The 21,125-nt window shown below is 37.0% G+C and overlaps 1 protein-coding gene across 2 annotated transcripts in view; it reads left to right on the forward strand.

Annotated features, from left to right (window-relative positions):
• Positions 1 to 21,125, forward strand: part of ADK (adenosine kinase) — a 272,381-nt gene that overhangs the window by 189,790 nt on the left and 61,466 nt on the right. For both annotated transcript variants that reach the window (XM_032115798.1, XM_032115799.1), the window contains exon 7: positions 2,914 to 3,084. In XM_032115798.1, coding sequence (XP_031971689.1) covers positions 2,914 to 3,084 — 171 coding nt within the window. The remainder of the gene's footprint in view (positions 1 to 2,913; positions 3,085 to 21,125) is intronic.

Consider the following 21,125-nt stretch of genomic DNA (forward strand, 5'->3'; position numbering starts at 1 on the left):
GGAACTAAAAGCAGTACTCAAGGTGTGGCCTCACCAGTGCCTAGTACAGAGGGACAGTCACTACACTGGTCCTGCTGGCCACAGTATTCTTGATACAGGCCAAGGTGCCGTTGGCCTTCTTGGCCACCTGGGCACACGCTGGCTCATACTGAGCTGGCTGTCCACCAGCATCCCCTCCTTCACAAAGATAGATACATACACAGTAATTTCATTTTTCTGTGCAGTGTACATTTCCCAGGAATTTCTGTTTGTTAACTGTCTCATCCTTTGATTACAGGTATTTTCCTCATGGTTGTTTTAAGTACCTTTGGGTTTTGAGGGTAAAAGGAGCCTAAAACTCTCTGAAGTAGTCTAAGGTGTGTAGGTGGGTATAGATTATCTTCTGAGGAGCCTCTTAACCTTCTTGTTAGTGGGAATAGAACTTCCTACTAGTGAAATACAAAGTCTTTTACACCAGTGATACAGGATACATTTATTCTCCCACTCGAAGCTGATGTTGGTGGACAGTTAATTGTTTGAGCAGGTAAGAGTAGTTGGCTTCGGCATTCCTTTGTATATATCTGTCTGGACCAAAAGCAGCGGCAGCTGCAAGAAGCCTGCAGGCTGAGTTTCTAAGGAAGTCACAGAACAACTTTGCTCTGAATCCCAGTGAGATATAAGAAAACCTGTTTGTTTTAGGGGAATTCATTCCTGTACACAACTGTAGCATGCCGCAGTAGGGTGGTCTGTGGCTTGTCTAGTTGTAATTTAAATTTTCGAAGCTGGGTTACTGTGACTGCACTGGGCATAGCTGCATGAAATTCCACTAAAAGTGAGACAAAATTGATTTAAATACTTAAAGAGGGGGCTTGGATTAGGTTTCTTCAAATCCATATCTCTTCAGGTTAAGTTTTGTACATTTTCTCCCTACTTTGTTAATTCCATTGTGTGGATTGTACTGCTACAACTTGTTTTGCAAAGAAAATTTATACTTGGCAAAGAGTTGTCATACACAGAACTCTTAATTTCTAGATGGTTTAATGTCAAACAGTTATTTAAATAAAAATATAAACAAAGCCATGGAAGAATGCAATTAAATGGCAGAAGTGATTTTTAAGAAACCCAGAAGACAGAGCTCTAGCCTTTGAGATTTCCTGGCCTTTACTTTGCAGGATCTGAAAAGCAAGCTTTCCTATCTGTGTCTCAGCACTTTTATGTTGCCTTTCCAAGGTAAAGGGAGTTGGATGCAGGCCTGAGTTAAGATCTCATGGGAATAGTGTTCTGTACCTTAAATTACAATCAGATGTATTTTACTTCAGATTAAGTTTTCAGCCTAAAATTGGTAAGAAGCCTAATTATTTGACCAGGTTACTATTTACATAGACCGGTGTAGAGCAATCTCTCATTCATCCAGAGCTGGCAACACGTTACCCTTGAAAGATTTTTATTGTGTGTTTGGAACAATTTTTTTAAAAATCTATCTCTCTGTTCATTAAATAAAAAACTACAAGATGGTAGAGATTGCTATGGAGATGAGAAGTTATATAAACTTTCATTTTAATTCTTCAGAATGTAAAATTAACAGAGAAGCTTGGATATTTGCAGGCTTCCAGTCGTTCAGGGTACTGATGAGCTCCACTACATGCATAGGATTCTTACGCCCTTTGGACTTTGTCAAATAGCAAATTGTGCCCAGATTTTGAAATCAACCATGTATTTTTTATACTGGAGAGTGTGGAGTAAGGAGAAATAAATAGATATATTCTCAAAGTAGTCTTTAATCTGTAGACTTTCATTATTTTTTTCCATTGAGTATAGAATGCCTAAAATGATCCAATAACTGAAGTATGCAGGATGAAAATACAGATATTCTGTGATTCAAAGGCATAATCATATGGATAAAAACTGGGAAATAAGACTGTTTCACTATTACACCTTTTTGGAGTGTCATGGTGGTGGTGTTATCTGTAGGACTGAGATGGTGTTTCATTTGTCAGACCCTCCTCAAAGTTGTTTCTCATTGTGCCTTAGACATTATCTCTGGCCTTAAATTTTGCACTTGCTGCTCATGCTTGAAAATTGCTGTTTTTCACTGAGTTTAGAGAACAGTTAGTAAAATAAGTTTTAGAATTATAAAAACAAAACATGCAAAATTTGTTTAATTAGCGCAAAGTCTAAGCCTTTGTTTAATTAGTAGATTAATGAAGCTGTAGGGGATCTTTACATGGCTCCTGGAACACGTGTGGTTGGGGTAACCATCTGCAATGCTAAATTCAAATTGGCAGCCTTGTTCTTCATAGAGTCTAAATCAGCATTCACAATTTAGTAGACAAGTAGTGATTTGTGGAAGTTGATACTTTAATGTTGATGTTCTGAGTAAAGAAAAGTACTTCTGGGAGAGGGGGGCAAATAAAATACTTGTGTGGAAACATGAAAACCCCTAGGTTTTCTTCTGCAAAACAATAGCAAGTGCTACAAAGTCAGCATATTCAAGTCCTTTATTGTAAACAAGGTACTAATGTTTAAGGTAGGAGATCTCATTAGTCTCCTAGCTGTGTATAGAGCCATCATACTGGACTTCAGAATTAAGCAGCACAGTCTGATTGACTCTAGTACTATAAAGTAGCATGTAGAATTATAATACATCACGTTTTAAAATATGAACATTAGTCTCAGCTGCCATGGGAAAGTGTACTCCATGGAATGCAGATGTAGGGAGTTATATTTCATTTTGAAAGGCTGTGATTCTAGGCATATGCAGATGCTTTGTCACCTCTCTAATACCTTAATGGAAAGGCAGTATTTCCCAGAAGTTTTTATCTGTGCATGTGTATGACAAATGTGGGTTGGGAGAGACTTTACAGAAATAGCATGCTTCATGTGGTACCTAATACAAAATTAGTAACATACATTGATTTGTTTTGATGCTTGCAGGGATTCTTCCTGACAGTGTCACCAGAAGCAGTATTAAAAGTGGCTGCTCAGGCTTCTGCCAACAACAAGATCTTCAGCTTGAATCTTTCTGCACCATTTATAAGCCAATTCTACAAAGAGCCTATGATGAAAGTCATGCCTTATGTGGATGTTCTTTTTGGAAATGAAACGGTGAGTCTTAAGAAAATAATGGAAGTATTTGTATCTCTTGCACGTAAGTGTTTGTGTCTCAGAGCCTGCTTCCCCAGGACATAGCCTCAAGCTGGGCCCGGGGAGGATCAGGTTGGAGATCAGGAAGAATTTCTTCACTGAAAGGGTTGTCAAGCATTGAAATGAACTGCCCAGGGAGGTGGTGGACTCACCATCCCTGGAGGTGTTCAAGAAAAGAGTGGATGTGGCACTTAGTGCTGCAGGTCTAGTTGATGGGGTTATGATCAGTCAAAGGTTAGACTTGATGGTCTTGAAGGTCTTTTACAACCTTGATGATTTTGTGATTCATGGTGCTCCTTTTTCTTTAGAGGGAATCTGACCATGTGAGGTGTCACTAGAATGCTAAATCTGTGGTCACTGGACTGGGATATTTCAGTAGATGCCAAAGATGTCACTTGACCTGTTAGAGGTTTACAACTTGCTCATTCTGGTAGGAAATAACCAGCACATTGGTGCTTTGTAATAACTGTCCATGTGCATAATGTCCTCACCTTGAATTTAACTCTGCTGGAAGAAAACATATAAAGGGCTACCACTGAGCTTCTGTAACTTGATTCTGTACCCATAGTGCTGCTATCAATAGCATTTTCTGTGATGAAGATGACTCTCTGGGGAGAAGTGGGAGGAGAAAACTAAGAAATAGAGGGTTGGTTTAAAAGGTTCTCATTGATTTTATGGAAGATGTTCTGGCAGTCCATCAAAGGAAGGCTTATCTTTGCTATATAAGTTGGCAAACGGATTGCATGAAATTCTGCCTGGAAGTCCATATTAATAGACCAAATTAATTCAGATTTCACTCATCATAGTGCTAGCACTTTTTGATTTTTTTTTTCACTTTAAATAGTGTTCTTAAGTATTTATTAGTTTCTCAGCAGGAAAAGGTTGAAAAAAGCTTTGAAATGTGTGACCCACCTAAATGAAATGTGGGTTTGTCACTCGCGATAACTACATGAGTACAGGAAAATGATGGAAAAGCAACTTACTCCTGTCAGTGGTTATTCCTGATTGTGACACAGGGACTGGCACCAACACAAGTCAGTTTTTAAGCTATTGTCCGTATGTCCACATAGGGGCTAGCATTGATATAAGAATTTAAAAAAATTAAAAATACTTACTTTTAAACCAAAGGAAATTGCAGTGTTTTTAAATGCAGTGGGCTAAGGGAAACCTTTTTAACTAAAGTTAACTATACAGAAAAAACATTTTTTAGACATGTTCTTGCTATTTCCAGCTGTTACTTTTGTACATCTTTCTTGATACAGTCCTCACAAAAATGGTACTGAATATTTTTATTTAATAGTAGTATAATCTCGACACAAAAAATCCTGTGAGATTTCACAAATTGAATAATACCAAATCGAGTCAATTTTGGAGTAGAAGGGCTTCACAGAGACTTCTGGGATTAAAACCTGTAGGTCTTTTATATAACTATTTCTCAACTGGCCTATTAGGATAATTCAGATCACAGTGGTTCATTAGGTGCTATTTTTCATAGGTTGTTACTTTCTGTATATTTGTGTATTTTATAAGCAGTAGCCCATGATACCACTGACACTCCCATTTCAGAAATTTTATTCAAACTGTGTTAATTTCCTGTGTCATTTCAGCTTGTTATGGTATTATTCACCTGCTGTCAAAAAATACTGTGTGGTGCTCTTGTATTTGTTGAAGTTGAAAGACTCCCTACATTTTCTGTATATAATTTCTGAAGCATTTTAGTGTCTTTCAGGGTAAAAGATACTATTTAAACTGAAGTAATCATCCTTAAACTTGGCGATGCAATATATATAAATACTTCTGAGTACCAGCTTCTTTGTTACTTACACTAATCATGAAACCCTGGTCATTGTTTAGTCTCTGCTTGCTGCTACATAAGCTGGCTGCTGCTGCTTAGGAGTTGTCGAAATGCTGCTTGCAATGGTTTATTCTCTTTCTGTGTGACTTGAAACCATGCTTTTGGCATGATGTACTTCTAGTTTTGAGTAGCTTCTGTGTCTTCTCATTGTCAGCATTCCTACTCTCTGCATATGGTTTTTGATAAAAAGTAGTTGCAAAACTTAAAAGCTCAGTCTGATATATTCTGCCTTCTAGTAGCATCTGCCCTTGGTTTTGGTGCTTTTTCTTTCCTCCCATATTAATTTCTGTCACATTCAGGATTTTTTTGTGTGTTTTTGTCTTGATGGGTCATGAACCACTTCAGCTAGCCAACACAAATTTTTGTCCATTTAGTGTGATTTTCACTTGCTTTTTGCTACATTTTCCATCAGTGTAAGTTCATAAGTTAGCAAATAAGCAAGGCATACTAAGTGGTGTGGTTGTTACTTCATTAGTACCAACAATACTCTTAGACACAATTTTATTCTTCCCTATATTTATCTTCACATTATAGTCCAATAAAATTCTATTGTTAAGCACTGAGCTGTTTTATTTTTTGAGTAATACAAAAACATCCAAGTGCAGCAAAATTCCAAATTGCTGCCATTCCTAAACTAAAAACAATTGGCAAAGTGATTTTAAATTACATCTTCTACTTAAAAATTTACATCTGAATGGAGATTGGTTATTTCAAGTTTCAGCCAGATGGTAATTAAAATGGGCAAGTTATAAACCTCTCAGAATAAATATTCTAGTTTTGAATGTAAATGCCAGCATACTCTTAACTGCAGTTTACATACTGAATGCTGTGGTAACAACTCAGTATATGTATCAATTTCAGCATTAACTCAGTGACCACTGGTGTTTTGATAATTTATTTGAATCTCATTTATAACCTACCTAATCTTGTCTTGAATTTTTTTTATTTATTAATGGTACTTCATATAATAAATTTAATACAGAACATTCAGAAAAGGAATAATGATATGGTCATTGCAGCTAACCAAGTAGGGCCATTCTGCAGTCATTATCTAGCAATACATGACTGAAGAACTTGATTATTGTCATTGCTTTTAATTTTTATTAAATTAAGGTTTTTTTAATAGTGTCATTTTGCAAATGGTTCTTAGCAGTAATACCTTCCAAGCTACCATAATCACTGGATAATTAACCTGCCAGGATTAAGCACACTCTACTTTGCCTCAGGATGCTTAACTCTCAAATAAGGTCAATTATCTCCTGATGATAACTGCTTTGTCACAAGTTGCTGCTTAATTCAGCGGTAAAAGCTCACCTTAGAATACGTATTTTACAACTCAGAGTAACTTTCTGTAACAGAATGGTCAAAAGAGTGAAAGCTTGGAAAGTGACGTCTTTACACAGAGTTGTAGAAAGTTTCTTGACAGCAATTATTCTAGGCAAGTAAAGGAGACTAAATTTGTATGTACCTCTTTCCATTTTCACAGTTAGGGCTAAATTTTGATGTGCCTGAAATACTTGACCTGTCGAAGTCAATAGTAGGCACAGGAATGTGAATTCAATTTCCAGTGTCCCCAAAAGTTGTGGGTTACAATGGCATCTCCTCAGGGAAGGAACTACCTTTGGGGGAACGGTCTGTGTGTTTTTGCAGGTGCAGCTGGATAGCAGTTTCTTAAGAACTTAAGGGACGCTCTAAGGCTTTCACATGATTGATCTTTGCATATGGCACCAGTTCATGACTTGAAGGAATATTTGTTGATATTGATGTGATAAAGATCTTCTGGGTTCTCTTGCTATGTGTAGGCAGGGCATCACTGAAAAATTTTAGAGTTTAGAAACTTTGGAGTTACGGACACATTTTGCTCCTCATCTAGTGCTTTACAAAAAACCCCCTAAGACAATGATATAACTTGTAGTATTCAGTGTACAGCGATCAGTAGAAGTTGAGGAGGTTATGTGGAAGAGAAATTGTGAATTTTTTTAAAGTACCAAATAATAAAGAAAACTAAGATAACAATTAATTTTAGAAAATTTATCCTCTTCCTCTCTAGTGTAAAGAGCTGTTACTTCTAAACACCCAGTCTCTGAACAAATTAATTACAGGATTATAATCTGAAGTTTTGCAAAGACAGAGCATCTGTGAGCTCATTGGGAATTTGCTGCTGGTGTGACAGCAAATGTGCTGAAAAGAAAGCAGGTTGTGTGCAAGACTTGTACATTTTAAGAAGCAATGACAATAGTTTTAGTGGTGGCTCTGGAGTTAGAAATCTTGAGCTTTAAAGAGATGAGTCCCTTTGAATGGAATAAGATATCAAATGGGTCCTGTCATCATTTCCTCTTCACAATTATACTGGAATGGTACATTGTGCCTCCTTTATTTAAAATATTTTCAAGTGAGGTATCAAATACTAACAGAAAGATCCCTACAAATGCAGGTGGTTTGGACAACAACCTTTAATACCCTTTTTAAGCCCTTATAAAAGCAAGTCTCTTCAATGACATAGAAAACTCTCTTTAATGGCAAGGTAATACAGTAAATATAAAACTGAGGGTTTGGTGGGATTTTGGCGAGATTAGCATGCTTCTGATTTCTAACTTGCAGGCAGTCTGTAGTTTTGTGCTTTTATTTTAACTGAAGGAGTGAAAGGAAATACTGCTAAGTTTTCTGGCATAAACTGTGTTCCGCACACTAGTATTTATACCTAAATGACAGTTTCCAAACAAATTTGTCTATTCCATTGCTGTAAACTCTCAGTCCACATAGCTTGATGTATTACATTAAGATACGACACTGAGAACAACCTTCAGTTCCACCTGCAAATTTCCTCTGCTGCATTATCACCTGGGATCATATTGATACCTGGAGGCTCAGGAATCTGCCCACAACCTGCAAGAATCTTGAATGAGGCATAATCACTTTTGTAAGATAAATGAGCCTCATGGTGATTCTTTTCAAGCTAGTATGTATTCATAATGGCTTAACTGAATTAATCTGAATTTAGGCAGTACAATTCCTACTGTTTCTAGACTTAATAGATAGCTTTCCACAGCCACAAGTGTCCTTTCACACTGGCGAGTTGTCTGATTTTGAGGAAACAATTAAGAAGTAGGAGTCAGGAGAAAATCAGGTGGCAGATGTAATTTGATGTGTGGAAGAAGGGAAATACAGCTTGACTTTCACTAAATAATGAAAGGGAGACCAACATTTCTGTCTGTTCTTCAGGATCAGATGGGACCAAGAGGTAAGGAACATGGCAAAGGATGGCTGGTCATGCCATAAATATCATTAAGTTGATGTTTCTATTTGAAGTGCTTTCAAGTAAACGTTTACAATTTTTTGAATGTTTGAAATTATTATTGTTAAGCAAATAATAGATGGTATTTGAAACTGAGTATCTTCAAGAGGCTAGTACTGCTAACTTGTATGTATGTTATGTAAAGAGCCCTTAAGAAATGTTTTCTTTTTATCTTACTGGACCTGGTCTGTATTGAGAGGTTGTTTTCAGTCAGTGGTTGGTTGTAAGCTACCATCCTTTAGCTTCTTCATCTCCATTCACTTGGAATTAAACTTTCAGAAACATGAATCATCTTAAATGACATTAAGTTGGGTGCTAGTGTATTGCATTTCAGTTTATATACTGGTATTTTCTCTTTCATTGTGTTCTCAGAAGTTCTCAGATACTTGCCCCACAGGTGAGGGTAATTATCTTCAGTTCCTGGGCTGGGTGAGAGACTGAGGTTTGCACAGTTCCCTACAGGGAGTCTGTGGTTCAGTTAAAAATCATAGTCAGGTATTCTGACCCAGTTTATTAAATACACATGGGAAAAAATTTTGTAAGGAGACATCTCACCTTCCTTTCTATTTTAACAGGTAGAGGTTTTTAAGGTCAGCTGCTGCTGGTGTTTGCTTTTCTAAACTGCAGTAAACAGATAGTATTTCTTTTTATAAATCCTACATTTAAGATTTCTGCAAAGTCTTTGAAGGGAGCCTGGGAATTAAAAATTGTAATTCCGAATGGAGGAAAAATAAATACTATTTTTCTTTGATGTCTTTGTAGAGTTTTAATGCCTATTTCCTGTCGTAGGTGTTGTGTTTTCAATTATAGGACAGCTATGGTGTTGTAATATGCTCCTTAATTCATAGAATTAACTTTCTCAGTAGTGAAATATCTAATAAATTGTAGCCATCTGAAAAATGAGAGGGTTTCTAGCACAAGGGACGTTGATAATGTCAGTGGCATGTTGTAAAGATGTGCTGTGGGAAGGATGCTGAAACAGCCCAAGGCTATTTCAGCTGCAGACATTGAATCTGCTGCTTCTTCTCTCCTCTCTTTTTTTTTTCCCCTTTTTTTCCCTCCCATGTGAACTGCAGTGGCTCTCTAAGATAAAATGCTTTTAAATCATTTCCCAACCTTGCAGCCGTTTTTGATAAAAGCCCTGTTATCTGAAATGATATGAATCACTGTGGAGTTAACCATACCTTTTACAACAACATGTTTTGTTGTGATTCATTCTGTCTCAATTAATCATCTTATTTATCTACATTGTCTCAGCTGCTGCACTGAAATTCATGAGTAATAAGCAAGTAATTATTTTAGGATAGTTTACCTAGTACATTATGAATGAAAGGAAAATTGAGAGCCAAGTATTTAAATTTATATTTAGTGCTGCTTTCAGCTAATGTCTAGCTATTTAAGCAATTTAGGAACCCTATCTCAAAAAATGTCTTTCTTGTTTCCTGTTATGGAAAACAAGCAGGTATTTAGAAGCAAAGCTTATACTTTCCAACAGACTTCACTTCTTAAAACTAAAAATATTTTCTGGTAGGCTCTCAGAATGCTTAGGGATATTTATCCTTCCTTATGCTATGCAGTGTTGAGATACTTTTAAGACTGTGAATACTGGAGTGTGTGCAGCACAAGACAGAACATGTCCTGTCAGAGAGGAAGGCAGATTCCACCGTATTTCAGCAGCTTGTGTTTTACTGACGATGATTGATAACCCTTTTCACTTTGTAGCACTTCCCAGAGCATCTCATAACACTTCATAAACATTAAAGCTCAGAATAAACCAATAAGGTAGGTGTGTAGTCTTGACTGTTTTACAGGTGGGCAATTGAAAGGTTATTTGCACAAGGTCATACAGCAAGAGCAGAGTCAGGAACAAGCAAAATTGAGTTCTAACTTTTTTCTTCAGTTAAGTGTCCTGAAATGTTGTCAGCTGCTGAATTACATTTTGGACAAAACTCACCTGTCTGGAGGAAAAGACCTGCAGAACCTGGCTTTCAGTTTTCAGTGTAATATGAACATATGTCTCTGAAAGCCTTTTAAAGGTGAACTACATATGCCTTTTAATAATCAGATCATGAGGGCAAAAAATGTATAATATATAATATCTAATATATAATTTAAGAACTGCAAAAATAAGAGTATTAATAAAATTGAGTTACACAGTTGTTACAAACAAGAAGAATAGAGGCAGAAATGTTCACAAAAACTTGATTAAATCAGTGTAAATTCAGAACTTTTAAATTTCACAGAGATATTTGCAGATAACAATGTAGGTGAAAAATATGTTACAGTAAAGCTTTGTTTCCCAATCCAGCTAAGGTTAATTCAGTGCCTCCACATTTCAAGCCCTGTTTGGGGCAGATGTAGCCAGTTTCTGATTCAGTGTATTGTTAGGTTCTGCTAAAGCCTCTTACGCCAACACATGCTGGGTATTCTCCCCCTGTCACAGAAAGTCCTTACAGTGGATTGTAAGGCTGCAGTGCCATGTTATCCCCATGGATAGCATCTAAGTGTGAGCTGATGCAGACCTCTCTCACCTGCCCTTATCACATGATGTCATCTGCTCCCTTTACTCAGATTTAGCGATTTTACATCCATAGCAAGAGTGAGTTCTGTGGATCAGACTGCTGTTAATCACTGAGCTGGTCCAGCTTTCTCAAGCAACACAATCGCTAGATCTGATTAGATGAGAGGGTAATGCATGGTGGTACAAACGACTTTGGAAGAGAAAGCCTGATAACCTCTCTGTTTCATCAGATATAAGCAGCCAATCTGTTAAGGTCTCCCAGGCAATTCAGCAAAGAAACACAGTCATTGACTGACTTAAATGTTATTGTGCATGGATAAGTTGTATATTAGCTGTGACTGTTCTTGGACAGAGGTTTTTATAAAAAAGAGACAGGTTTTACCTGAAAAGTATGTATTGATGCTTCCTGTGCTTATAAATTTGAGTCTGAACAAAGGGTTCTTGAAAGGGGAGAAAAGGGAAGGATAGTAATGGAGACAGTAGTAAGTCCATGGTGATGTTCAAAATCTTGAAAACATGGTTTGGGGATTTTGGAATAGAATTGGCAATATCTTTATTATGTTAACCCATTTTTCTGTACTATTACATAGCACTAGTTTTTCAAAACTGCAGTTTCAGCCTTGTTCTTTTTCTCATGTTATCTTTCTCTGTCAACACCTTCCTTCACTCTGTTTATATAGCTCATATAATATTTTTATTCCCTCAAGAGAATTTCACATCTCATTATAAATCTATTAGCTAGTTTCATTTTTCTGGCTTTCTTCAACAAAGAGCAAAAATAGGCATTTGAACCCTCTCTTCTTTCCAATTAGCTATATAATCTTCTGTTACCAGGATTCCTACTGTACATTTTTATAAGAATAAATTTAATCCACTGATGTTTCCTTAAGAGTATTGAAAAGTTGCTATGTATAAGTAAATTAATGCCTTCGTGCACTGACATACACATTGAGGGTATTTAGAAGGGACTTAGGCTAAACTATTGTGGAATAAAACCTGTATTTTATTTTTGAATTAAAATGTAGAGTTAAGAAAATGACATTAAATGGAAAGCTAATCATGCACTGTATTATGAAACATATGCAGTGGGGCATAACTATATGTAAGGGTTGCAAAAATATTTTGCTAATTTTTAAATTTTTTTCAGGGTTTTCCTCAAAGAAGGAAATAAGCTTGCAAAAGAAGTAGAAAAAAAATATGATTGCAGCATACCTAAATTATTTGAAAGCTAGATAAAAGCATCCATGGTTTTCCCAAAGGCATTAATTGATCTCTAAAACCTTGCCTTATTTATAAACTTAAGCCACCCCATTTATAACAGCCTTTGGGTGATAACTCCGCAGCCACATCAAAGTGTCTCCTTAAGCTATGTTTTCAGGTTTAGTGGTCATATTATGACTTACAATACCATTTGTTTAAGTACTGACCTCCCAGGGAAGCAATGTGGAGAAATTGCTTTGCTTTCTAAGTTTTTGTTCTAAGTTCACAGAACTTATCCCTCCTAGTCATTACATTTGATTTTTTTTTTAGTTCTCCAGAGAAATGATCCATTAAACCTGTACTTTAGTAAAACTAATGCTAATCCATATGTGATAAGTAACACTGTCAAAGTGTTGCTCATTAAGTCCTTGGACCCTTCTTGGACTCCTCATATTCTGTGTCAAAACCAGCAACATATGCAATCACATTAGGGAAACAAGCATCCACGAGTCAGTTTGCTTTCCATGCTGAAGTGGTTACCAGGTGCAGGAGCTTCCCTCTAAAGGACAGAATTGTAGCAGTCTAATGACTGGGACAACAGATATTTTGAAATGCATAAACCTGTCTATTTGTTGGTTACATCTCTAGCTGTGTAGAGGGGAGCCCCTCCTCTGAACTTTAAATCCTACAAACAGTTGTGTCCATCATCACCCATCATATTCACTTCATGTTATTTGAAGGCTGTAATTTCACAAGTAGAAAGTTTCTTTCTCCACCCACAGCTAAGGAGAAGGACTTCCTCTCCACCCTTACAAAGGAACTGGCCATCAACATCTGCGTCTGGTCCCAGCCTTTGAGCTAGGCCACAGCTGGGCTGGGCTTTGAATAAACAAAAACCTTTAGCACTGGAGAAACTCATGTGAAGGCAATGGCAAAGTGGTACACATTCCAGTTGCTTCTCTTTCTCTGTGGCTGTCCTTCTGAAGGATTCTATTTTTGAAAATCTGAGAGACCAAGCTATGGACAGTATTTTTGATCCCTGGCAGGTAAGCGGCCTCACAGAATTAGGTTCTCTTTAGGATCTCTTTTAATAAAGTGTGTTTCTGGTCTGGAATTCCTCTGAGAGACCAGGGCATGTTTATCTTGTCTGTCAGATTGTTGACCTCTCCAGGTTGTGCAACACACTTTTTTAAATAAAAAAAGAACTGGAATTTTCATGAGAAATGGGGCTGTAGCCATAAAATGTGTTGTTGGGGCAGTCCTGATTTCTCTGTAAGGAAAAATCTCTCTTTCCCTGCAACCGGAAAAATACCTGAAATTTCATGGAATTGCAGCTATCCTTTACCATCAGTTTATCCAGTTTTTCTTAACTTTTTTTGAAGTGTGGATGGGCAGTCAGATGGTCTTAACACACAATATTTTGCTATATGTGTTATTTTGGAGCAGCTATGATTAACATGTCTTTTTCCCCTTGTTGGAAATTCTACTAGAGCAGGAGAGATACATCTGTGAGTGGTCTTGGATACATACCAGTTCCAGATAAATGGATCAGTCAATTTAAATTCTGCATATATAGTTGCCAAACACTATGCATTTGATTTGAACATCAAAGTAAATGCCAGATTTGGATGGAGCTGCATCTTGGTATATGTGAATTACAGTAATGAGTCAAACTACTGAATCTCACTGCTCAAAAAAGAACACTCATCATCTGGAACCAAATTCCTTTCTTCTAGAATCTAAACTCATGAAAAGAACTGAAGAAGTAAATAGCCTTATGCAGCCAGTTGTAACCTGTCTCTGAGGAAGCGTTACCTGAGGGAGTGGGTGGACACACTTAGGAGCATACTGAAGTGTAGAATGGTGGGAGGTGGACCCATTATGTAGACCCCATGAAAACCCTAAGTTTCAGGAGTCCATATTAACTCTACTTGCAATGAGTTTCTTTGATACTTCAAACAAGAACTCTGTGTCCCAGGATGACTGGTGCATGTATATATTTGAGGTAGAACAAGCTAAAATCAAGATCAGTGTTAAGTGTGCTAACATCATCTTCAGCATTCTTGGGATAATTTTTAAGTTTGCAAGGAAGTAACAACATAACTTGTCCCAAAGTTACCTTTTCATTTATGGTAAAGATACCGAGTATTTTAGGGGAGGGTCTTTATTGTAACAGACTTTAGTCAAGCCATACCAATTCATTTTGTACCTCTTCCATTGGAGTTGTGTGTTTTAGGAACTTAAATGTCAATTATCACTTTTTAACCATGCTTCACCTCTGCTATTCTTTAACAACAGTTTCTCTTTATTGTTACTTGACTTGGCAAAATGCACTGTGTAAAATATTGCAACATAAATTAACAGAAGTTAGTTACTTTGGAGGGCATTTGTGTAGATTTAGTGAGAAGAGAGTAGGTAATAGATTATTGAGCAATGTTATGAGACCAGGAAAATGCTTAATTCAGGAGTAAGCTATACAGACATTCTGTCTTGTGGATGTTGTTCAAGATAACAACTTTTAGAACAGTGTCTCATGTAATGAAACACAAAGCAAACCCCCTAGTTTTCTTATTTTAGAAGCTTGTACATTCAATGATATTATAATGATTTTGAGTGTTAGGTGGATGGAGAGAATTGGATAACTTATATAATATGTAGAAAGGTTCCAAATGATTTTTTAAAATTAGAATTGAAAAATGTTTTCAGTGCTACTTCTTTTTCATTGTTAATAAGATCTTCTGCAATAAATCCTTGTTCAGGATTTTGAGTTAGAAAAATTATTCTTCATGTAGATAAAATTCACAAAAGGAGATTTGAAATATACCCAATTCATCCTGAAAACTATTTGAAATGTGACTAATTTTGTCTCTGCTAAGCTAACCAAACCCTGTTACTAATTTAAATCAACATCAGAGTGAGTTGCAATGCTTACCTTTTCATAACATTTCCTTAACTTCTTCTTTTTTCTTGTATATTTCTTGCAATTCATTTTTCTGGAATCAAGCACATCATACCCAGCCACAGCCTGGGGTGCAAATTTTGTACAACTCTGCAGTGTTTTCCTATTTCAGTTCCACATTTTCTAACACTTGTGTGGATCTTATGTTGCCTGTCTCAGCTATGAGGAAAGTATAACAAGGTCTTTGGTAGTCTTATTGGTGAGTACTGAGTTACTGCTGTCTCCCAAGAGCCAACTTCTGTTCTCTGAACTACCCCAAGTACCCATCTTGCTGTAATAAACCAACCTGTGAAAACCTCTTCCGTGTTCCTGCTCCCAATAAGCTCTGCAAATATGAAATGTCTCCTTCCTGTTATACTGGCTAGAGCCATAAGGCATGCAGTGCTCAGGCCTGCATCAGTGCCCTTGATCCGTGGCTGACTGCAAATGGAAGATTGACAGTGTCGTCCAGGGGAGATGCCCAGCTTGCCAGCATGGCATACACAACTTATTGCCTGCCTGTGAAGGCCTCCAGGATATTAAGCCTTACAGAGGAGTTTGCCGTTTATCAGTAAGCCATCAGGAGATAACCTTAGAAGATTTCTAAAACATTTTCCCCTGAGCCTCATACAACTTCCTGACTTTGCAGAGAAAGGCCCATGAAAAATTGTATCAATAAAATCTTTACATTCTCTAAAATCTGAAACATATAATATACAGACCAGATGATGGGTTGGCATGTAAAAATGGGGTTCGTGGATCCTTTGCTAAGGCATCTTGCATTACTATCTTGCAAACTGACTATCATCATGTGTTCTTTTTTTCTTGCCTATCTCCTATCCTTATTATTACAGCAATTAACTTTATAGGTAATGTTTGGAGTTCTATACACTGTGCAAAACAGAGAGGCATGTCTTGTCCTGGGAAACTTACATTTTAAACAGAGATAACAAACAAAAGACTGGAGAAGTAATGACCAGAGAGATGTGAAATGTCATAACAGTGATGATGCACTTGTTCAGTGCCATTACAAAATGTAGCTGAGGTTTTTTCTCCATCATCTCATATATCAATTTTTAAAAGAAATGCAGTGAATGGAAAAGAAAAGAAGTAATTATGGTCTGTGCTAAGGCTAGATATACAGGTCCCTTCACTATGGTTTTTTTAGGAATTCTTTTCCATGTGTTTTTTTTTGTTTGCTTTCAGTCTTAAATGTCATGCAGGATTAAAGCAGTTCATGATCAGTTAAAATTTCAAATATTTAAGACAGCAGTATTTAAGATTAACTGTTTTCCATTTACTGACTGTTACTTGGAACCAAAAGAATCTTGTATTTTTGTAAGCATAGTAAGCTACACTGTTTTTCTTTAAACTTTAGGGTATGAATTATATTCCTATAATGACAGCTGCAGGGTGGAATGTTTTAACACACTGGAGTGAGATATATCTTGGACACATTCTTGGTACCTTAAGTTCAACATGCTCCATATGGTGCCACTGAGCCAGTGATTTTGAAGAAAACAGTTAAAGACTGCTGAAACAGCGTAAAATACAAATTAGTCTTTGCTATATAAGTAAAAAAATTCACTGTCAATCTTTTCAGCTTTTTGCATGAATACTCCCAGCAACTTTTAGTAGTAGTCCCCATGTTTTAAAACAACTGTTGAATTCTAGCAGAACAGAGTGAAAGCTTGTGGGCTAAGAATACATTAACTGAATTATGCCTAACTCTTACGCGAGGGAGCAAAGAGAAAGGAGATTGGGCTTCCCTGCATTTCCACATTAGTTTTTAATGTGATAGCAGGGATTGTGTGATGCAAGATTTGTGAGAAATAGGTGGCTCTTTGTTAACTTGGTCCTGTCAGCACAAGAGCACCATGAAGGAGCTGTGTGTCAGGGAGGTGTCTCAGTCCTACTGTTGAATACTAATGATAGGGTATCCTGTAGTAAAACTACAGAATAACTATTGTTATTACTAACTATTTTGGTGTTTGGAGAAGTAAATTAGCTGGGAATTATGTTTTCAGAACATTGGACTTTTTTCATATATTTTCATTCATTTCATATTTCAAGGCAAGCAGGAGTTAATGTATGAGTAACTTGCTTGTCTATCTTTTATCTTAATGTAGTTGAATTTTTTTCATTATCAGCCTAACCCTGGGTTTTCTGAGTTTATATTCAAGCTGTGGATTTCAAAATTCTTACAGCATACTTGCAGTTCTTAATACTGAAGTTATCAGTTCATCCTGGATTATTGTTATTGTAATTATTATTATTAATAGTATTGTTGTTATCATCATCATCATCATTGTGGCTTTTTAAAAGCATCGTACATGGACTCCAAATAAAAGACTAAGGATTACATATCAATGCAAAAATTTTATTCTTCTCAATTAGTACCAACCTTAAATTGTTTTTTATTGGTGTTGACTCATAAGAGCAGGTTTCCAAATGTAACAGAGCATAAGACAAACGGCCACAGTGCACCAGTCTGTTAACCTATACTTGTGTACCTTCTCTATCAGCAGAACAGCACAATGATGTGAGAGCACTACTGGTGAATGAAGCCTTTGAGGAGGTGCTTTGCAGCTATATTAATGTGAAGTTGCACATTACAGCCTGAGCTGATCTAGGAATTTACTGCTGGAGGAAGATGGAGATTTTGCTCCCTGTTGTCCCTTTTTAGACTTGTAGCTTCTGTCTCAGGTTCTCTCTGTACAGTGTAGCTAAGGCAGCAGAGACATGGGGGATATTTTAAAGAAAGGAGGATGTGGCCACATGATTTCTTTTGATTAGGGTTGTAATTAATTAGAGATGTTCCATCTAAAAGTATGAAACCAAACAACTGTCCTTGAGCTTCTTTCTCAGCTAAATTGTTGCAGTCTATAAAATGAGGTAAGGACTGATAGGTAACTACCATTTTAGTGATCCCATGTTAGAGCTACCTGCACTGCTGTTGTCCCTCTACATATAATTAGGTAAAATAACCGTGAATAGTTTTTGTAAATTTCCATCTTCAAATATAGCCCGAATGTCAAATTTCAAATGATAATTACTTCTGACATTTGGGAACCCCTCTGGGATACAGCCAATGAGTATCTTTGGTAAAGGACCTAGTTGTCAAAGGATTCATAAATAAAGTTCTTGTACACTCAGAAAGTGTATTCGAAGCATGTAAGGTTTGGATACAGTATATGTCATAGCAAACAGAGTGAAAAGTGAAAGAGTGCTTTAAGTGAAAACCAGAACTTAATATTGGCATTAGAGAGATGACCAGAACATCAATGATACATTAAAGTGGATGGTTTCTCATCATACATAAAATTAGTAGCTTTTCTCTTTTTTTCTTGCAGCAGTGAGATTCTCTAGTTTAAAAGGGTGTCTGTTGATGTTTGTCCAGTCACTGGGCATATTTTGGTATATGTTCTGTAAAAGATGTATTCAGCTGTACTTCCGTCATCATTGATAACTGTGTAGGTCTTCTAGTCTCCATGGCCATCCTAATCCATTTGATATGATGATGTAATGCAGCTGTCATAGAACACTATTCTCTTTGTTTCAGAAGCATAAGACTTCCAAGCCATACATGTAATCTAAGCCAAGGAAATGATCCCAAGGGATCCACTTGACCTATCAGTGCCTGCCATCATTCTGTGCCATGGGTAGACCGGTCCCTTGCTCAGCAGAATTAGAGTCCTGCTCTAAATTGGAAGACAACTGTGCTTCCTTTCTCTGAGTATCAGTTCATTGTCACTATGTATGAGAAGCTTGTGTTAAGCTACGTGTTAAGCTTGCACTTCACTGTTCCAAAGCAAGTTTGTGTATGAAAGACATAACAATGGTGTTACATTGCTCTGCTGGGACAAAAGGAGGACCTCTTTAGGTCAAACATTCTTTATGTTGAAGAGCAGAGCACAAAAGGGGACCAAAACCTTTTCTTGTACAATGCTTCTATTTGCTGAAGGAGGCAGAGTCCAGCCTGTCCTTTTTTAACTCCACATCTCAGCCATTGGTGGATTATTTGAGGAGAGGAGGAAATAAAGGATAAGGGGAAGACTTGAGAAGATCCAGTGGAGCTCTCTTCCTGAAAATGGTTCTGTATTTCCCAGTGATGTAGAAATTGCCTTAGCACTTTAAACCTGCAACAGTTCAGTCTTGCCTGAGTGCAAACCTGGAAGTGGTTTTCTTTATTCAGGCCAGAAGCCTGTTCATACTTTGCTACTTACAGGCCAATAAATTACTTCTTCAAAAAGTTCCTATTTTGATAAATTGATGTGCTTGTGTGTTTGCACTATATTATGTACGAGGAGCCTTGTCATCTTATTGAAATAATAGGACATTGAGAGATACCAAGTATTTATGGCTAGATTTAACGATTTTAAAGGAAGGAAATTACTGCAGCCCCAGGGCAACAGTAACTTATATAGTGACAACTTATACATGTTTTATGTACCTATTTACTTCAATGTTCACTACAAAAGTATAGTTACCATAGCAATGACCATGCCACCAGACTTCTTTGCTAGTTTTGAAATACAAAATACCCAAATGCCACCTGAACTGTGATTGTTTTCTGCACAAGTACTGAAAGTAGAAGTTGAGAGCACCACACGCTTTTCTAAACAAACAGCAGCACACTGATTTACAGAACGTTTTATGTTGCAAATGGTTCTTGGGTTGTTAGCATCCCTGGTACTGTAAATCCTTTGTCACTAAGCTGCAAGAAAAGCTTCACAGGCTCCTATCAGAAGAGACTCCACTAGTATATACTTAACCTGTAGTCTTCTGTGGAATATTGGTACTTGCCTGCAATATTTCAAGAAAATAATGTGGTATTCAGGAAGACACTTTCTCTGGTTTTAAGTGTTAACTCATAAGTAAGACTATCCTTTGGCTATTTACAGGTTGTTAGTATTACATAAAATAGCGTCACAGAAAGTGGTGTGATTTTTACCTGCTGCTTCTTTTCCTTTAGAAATGGCAAATTTATTAAGAATTTAGGCAGTAGCTTCTATACCTTGGCATGCAGCTCACTAACCAGTAGAACTGAGAAGCCTGGTACTAGATTTCCCAAGTCAGCATTAACCACTGGGGCAGTGGTGGATTACCTCTATATGACTCGTGAGCAAGTAAAAGGTGAAAACTCTTACCACAAAAGTAGACCACACCTTTTTATAGCTATGGTTTCTCATGTGTAGGCAATGTGAGCTAACCTGAATTCTTATAACAATTATGAATATGGATACTTGAAGAAAAGCAGTTTGCAGAATTGCAGGCTTAATCCACCGTTTCAGTCATTCTCCTTTAATAAAGACTTGTCTGCACAGAAGCATTAATCTGAACTGAGATAGTGCATCATTTTAAGCACAACAGCTTTAACTGAGATTTGTATTGTGTTCACTTGTGGACAATCTGATCCTAGAACAGGAGTAGTTTTTTCTTGTTTAGCTAAAGAGAAGCATGGCACATGAACTACTGAGCAAACGTGAACACTTGGAGCCAGCCTTTAGCAATTCCATGTAAAACTGTGAAAGTAAAATTGATCTACATTCATGTAATGGTTGATCTTGCCTTCCTCGCATTGTGTAGTGTCAGAATTCTTCTTACAAAGAAGGAATCTCACTTTGCTGGTTAGAGAAGTGGACATGGTGCTGTTAGGTATTACATTTATCTGTAGGAGTTGTAGGGAAGAGTGAGGAAATTACTTCAGCTAAGAAGTTTGATCCAACCTCCCTAAGTCCTTGAACTGGACATGTAGACCAGGTTGTTCAGATTCCAGCTTTCTGGAACAGTGCTGTTGTTTAGACTCTTTGATCTGATCAGAGGCCCCCAAACAAAAATGAGTCTTAAATTAGAAAGAAGGAAACTTTTTTACACAGCTTCAATATTGACTGAAAATTGTGTAAAAAGATCCCAAAAAAGCGTCTTTCATTTTATTGTAATTCTTAACCATTAATAAGTAATTCCAGCTGCTTCAATTTGTATTTGGATTCTTTCCGTTCTCCTGTATTTCTTTCTCAGAAAAAAACCCTCAGCATTTTCATGTTTATGTAGGCAGCAAGTGGAATTTACAAATAATCCTTGAAGTGCATAGGTGTATTCTTCAACCAATGAACTGACCCAGGACAGGCAACATGCAGAACTAGATGATTCAATTTGCTGGTGCTTCAAGAGTACCTTTAGCTGTGTGACT

Source organism: Corvus moneduloides, chromosome 8, assembly GCF_009650955.1.
Source record: "Corvus moneduloides isolate bCorMon1 chromosome 8, bCorMon1.pri, whole genome shotgun sequence".
In the NCBI taxonomy this organism is placed as follows: Eukaryota; Metazoa; Chordata; class Aves; order Passeriformes; family Corvidae; genus Corvus; species Corvus moneduloides.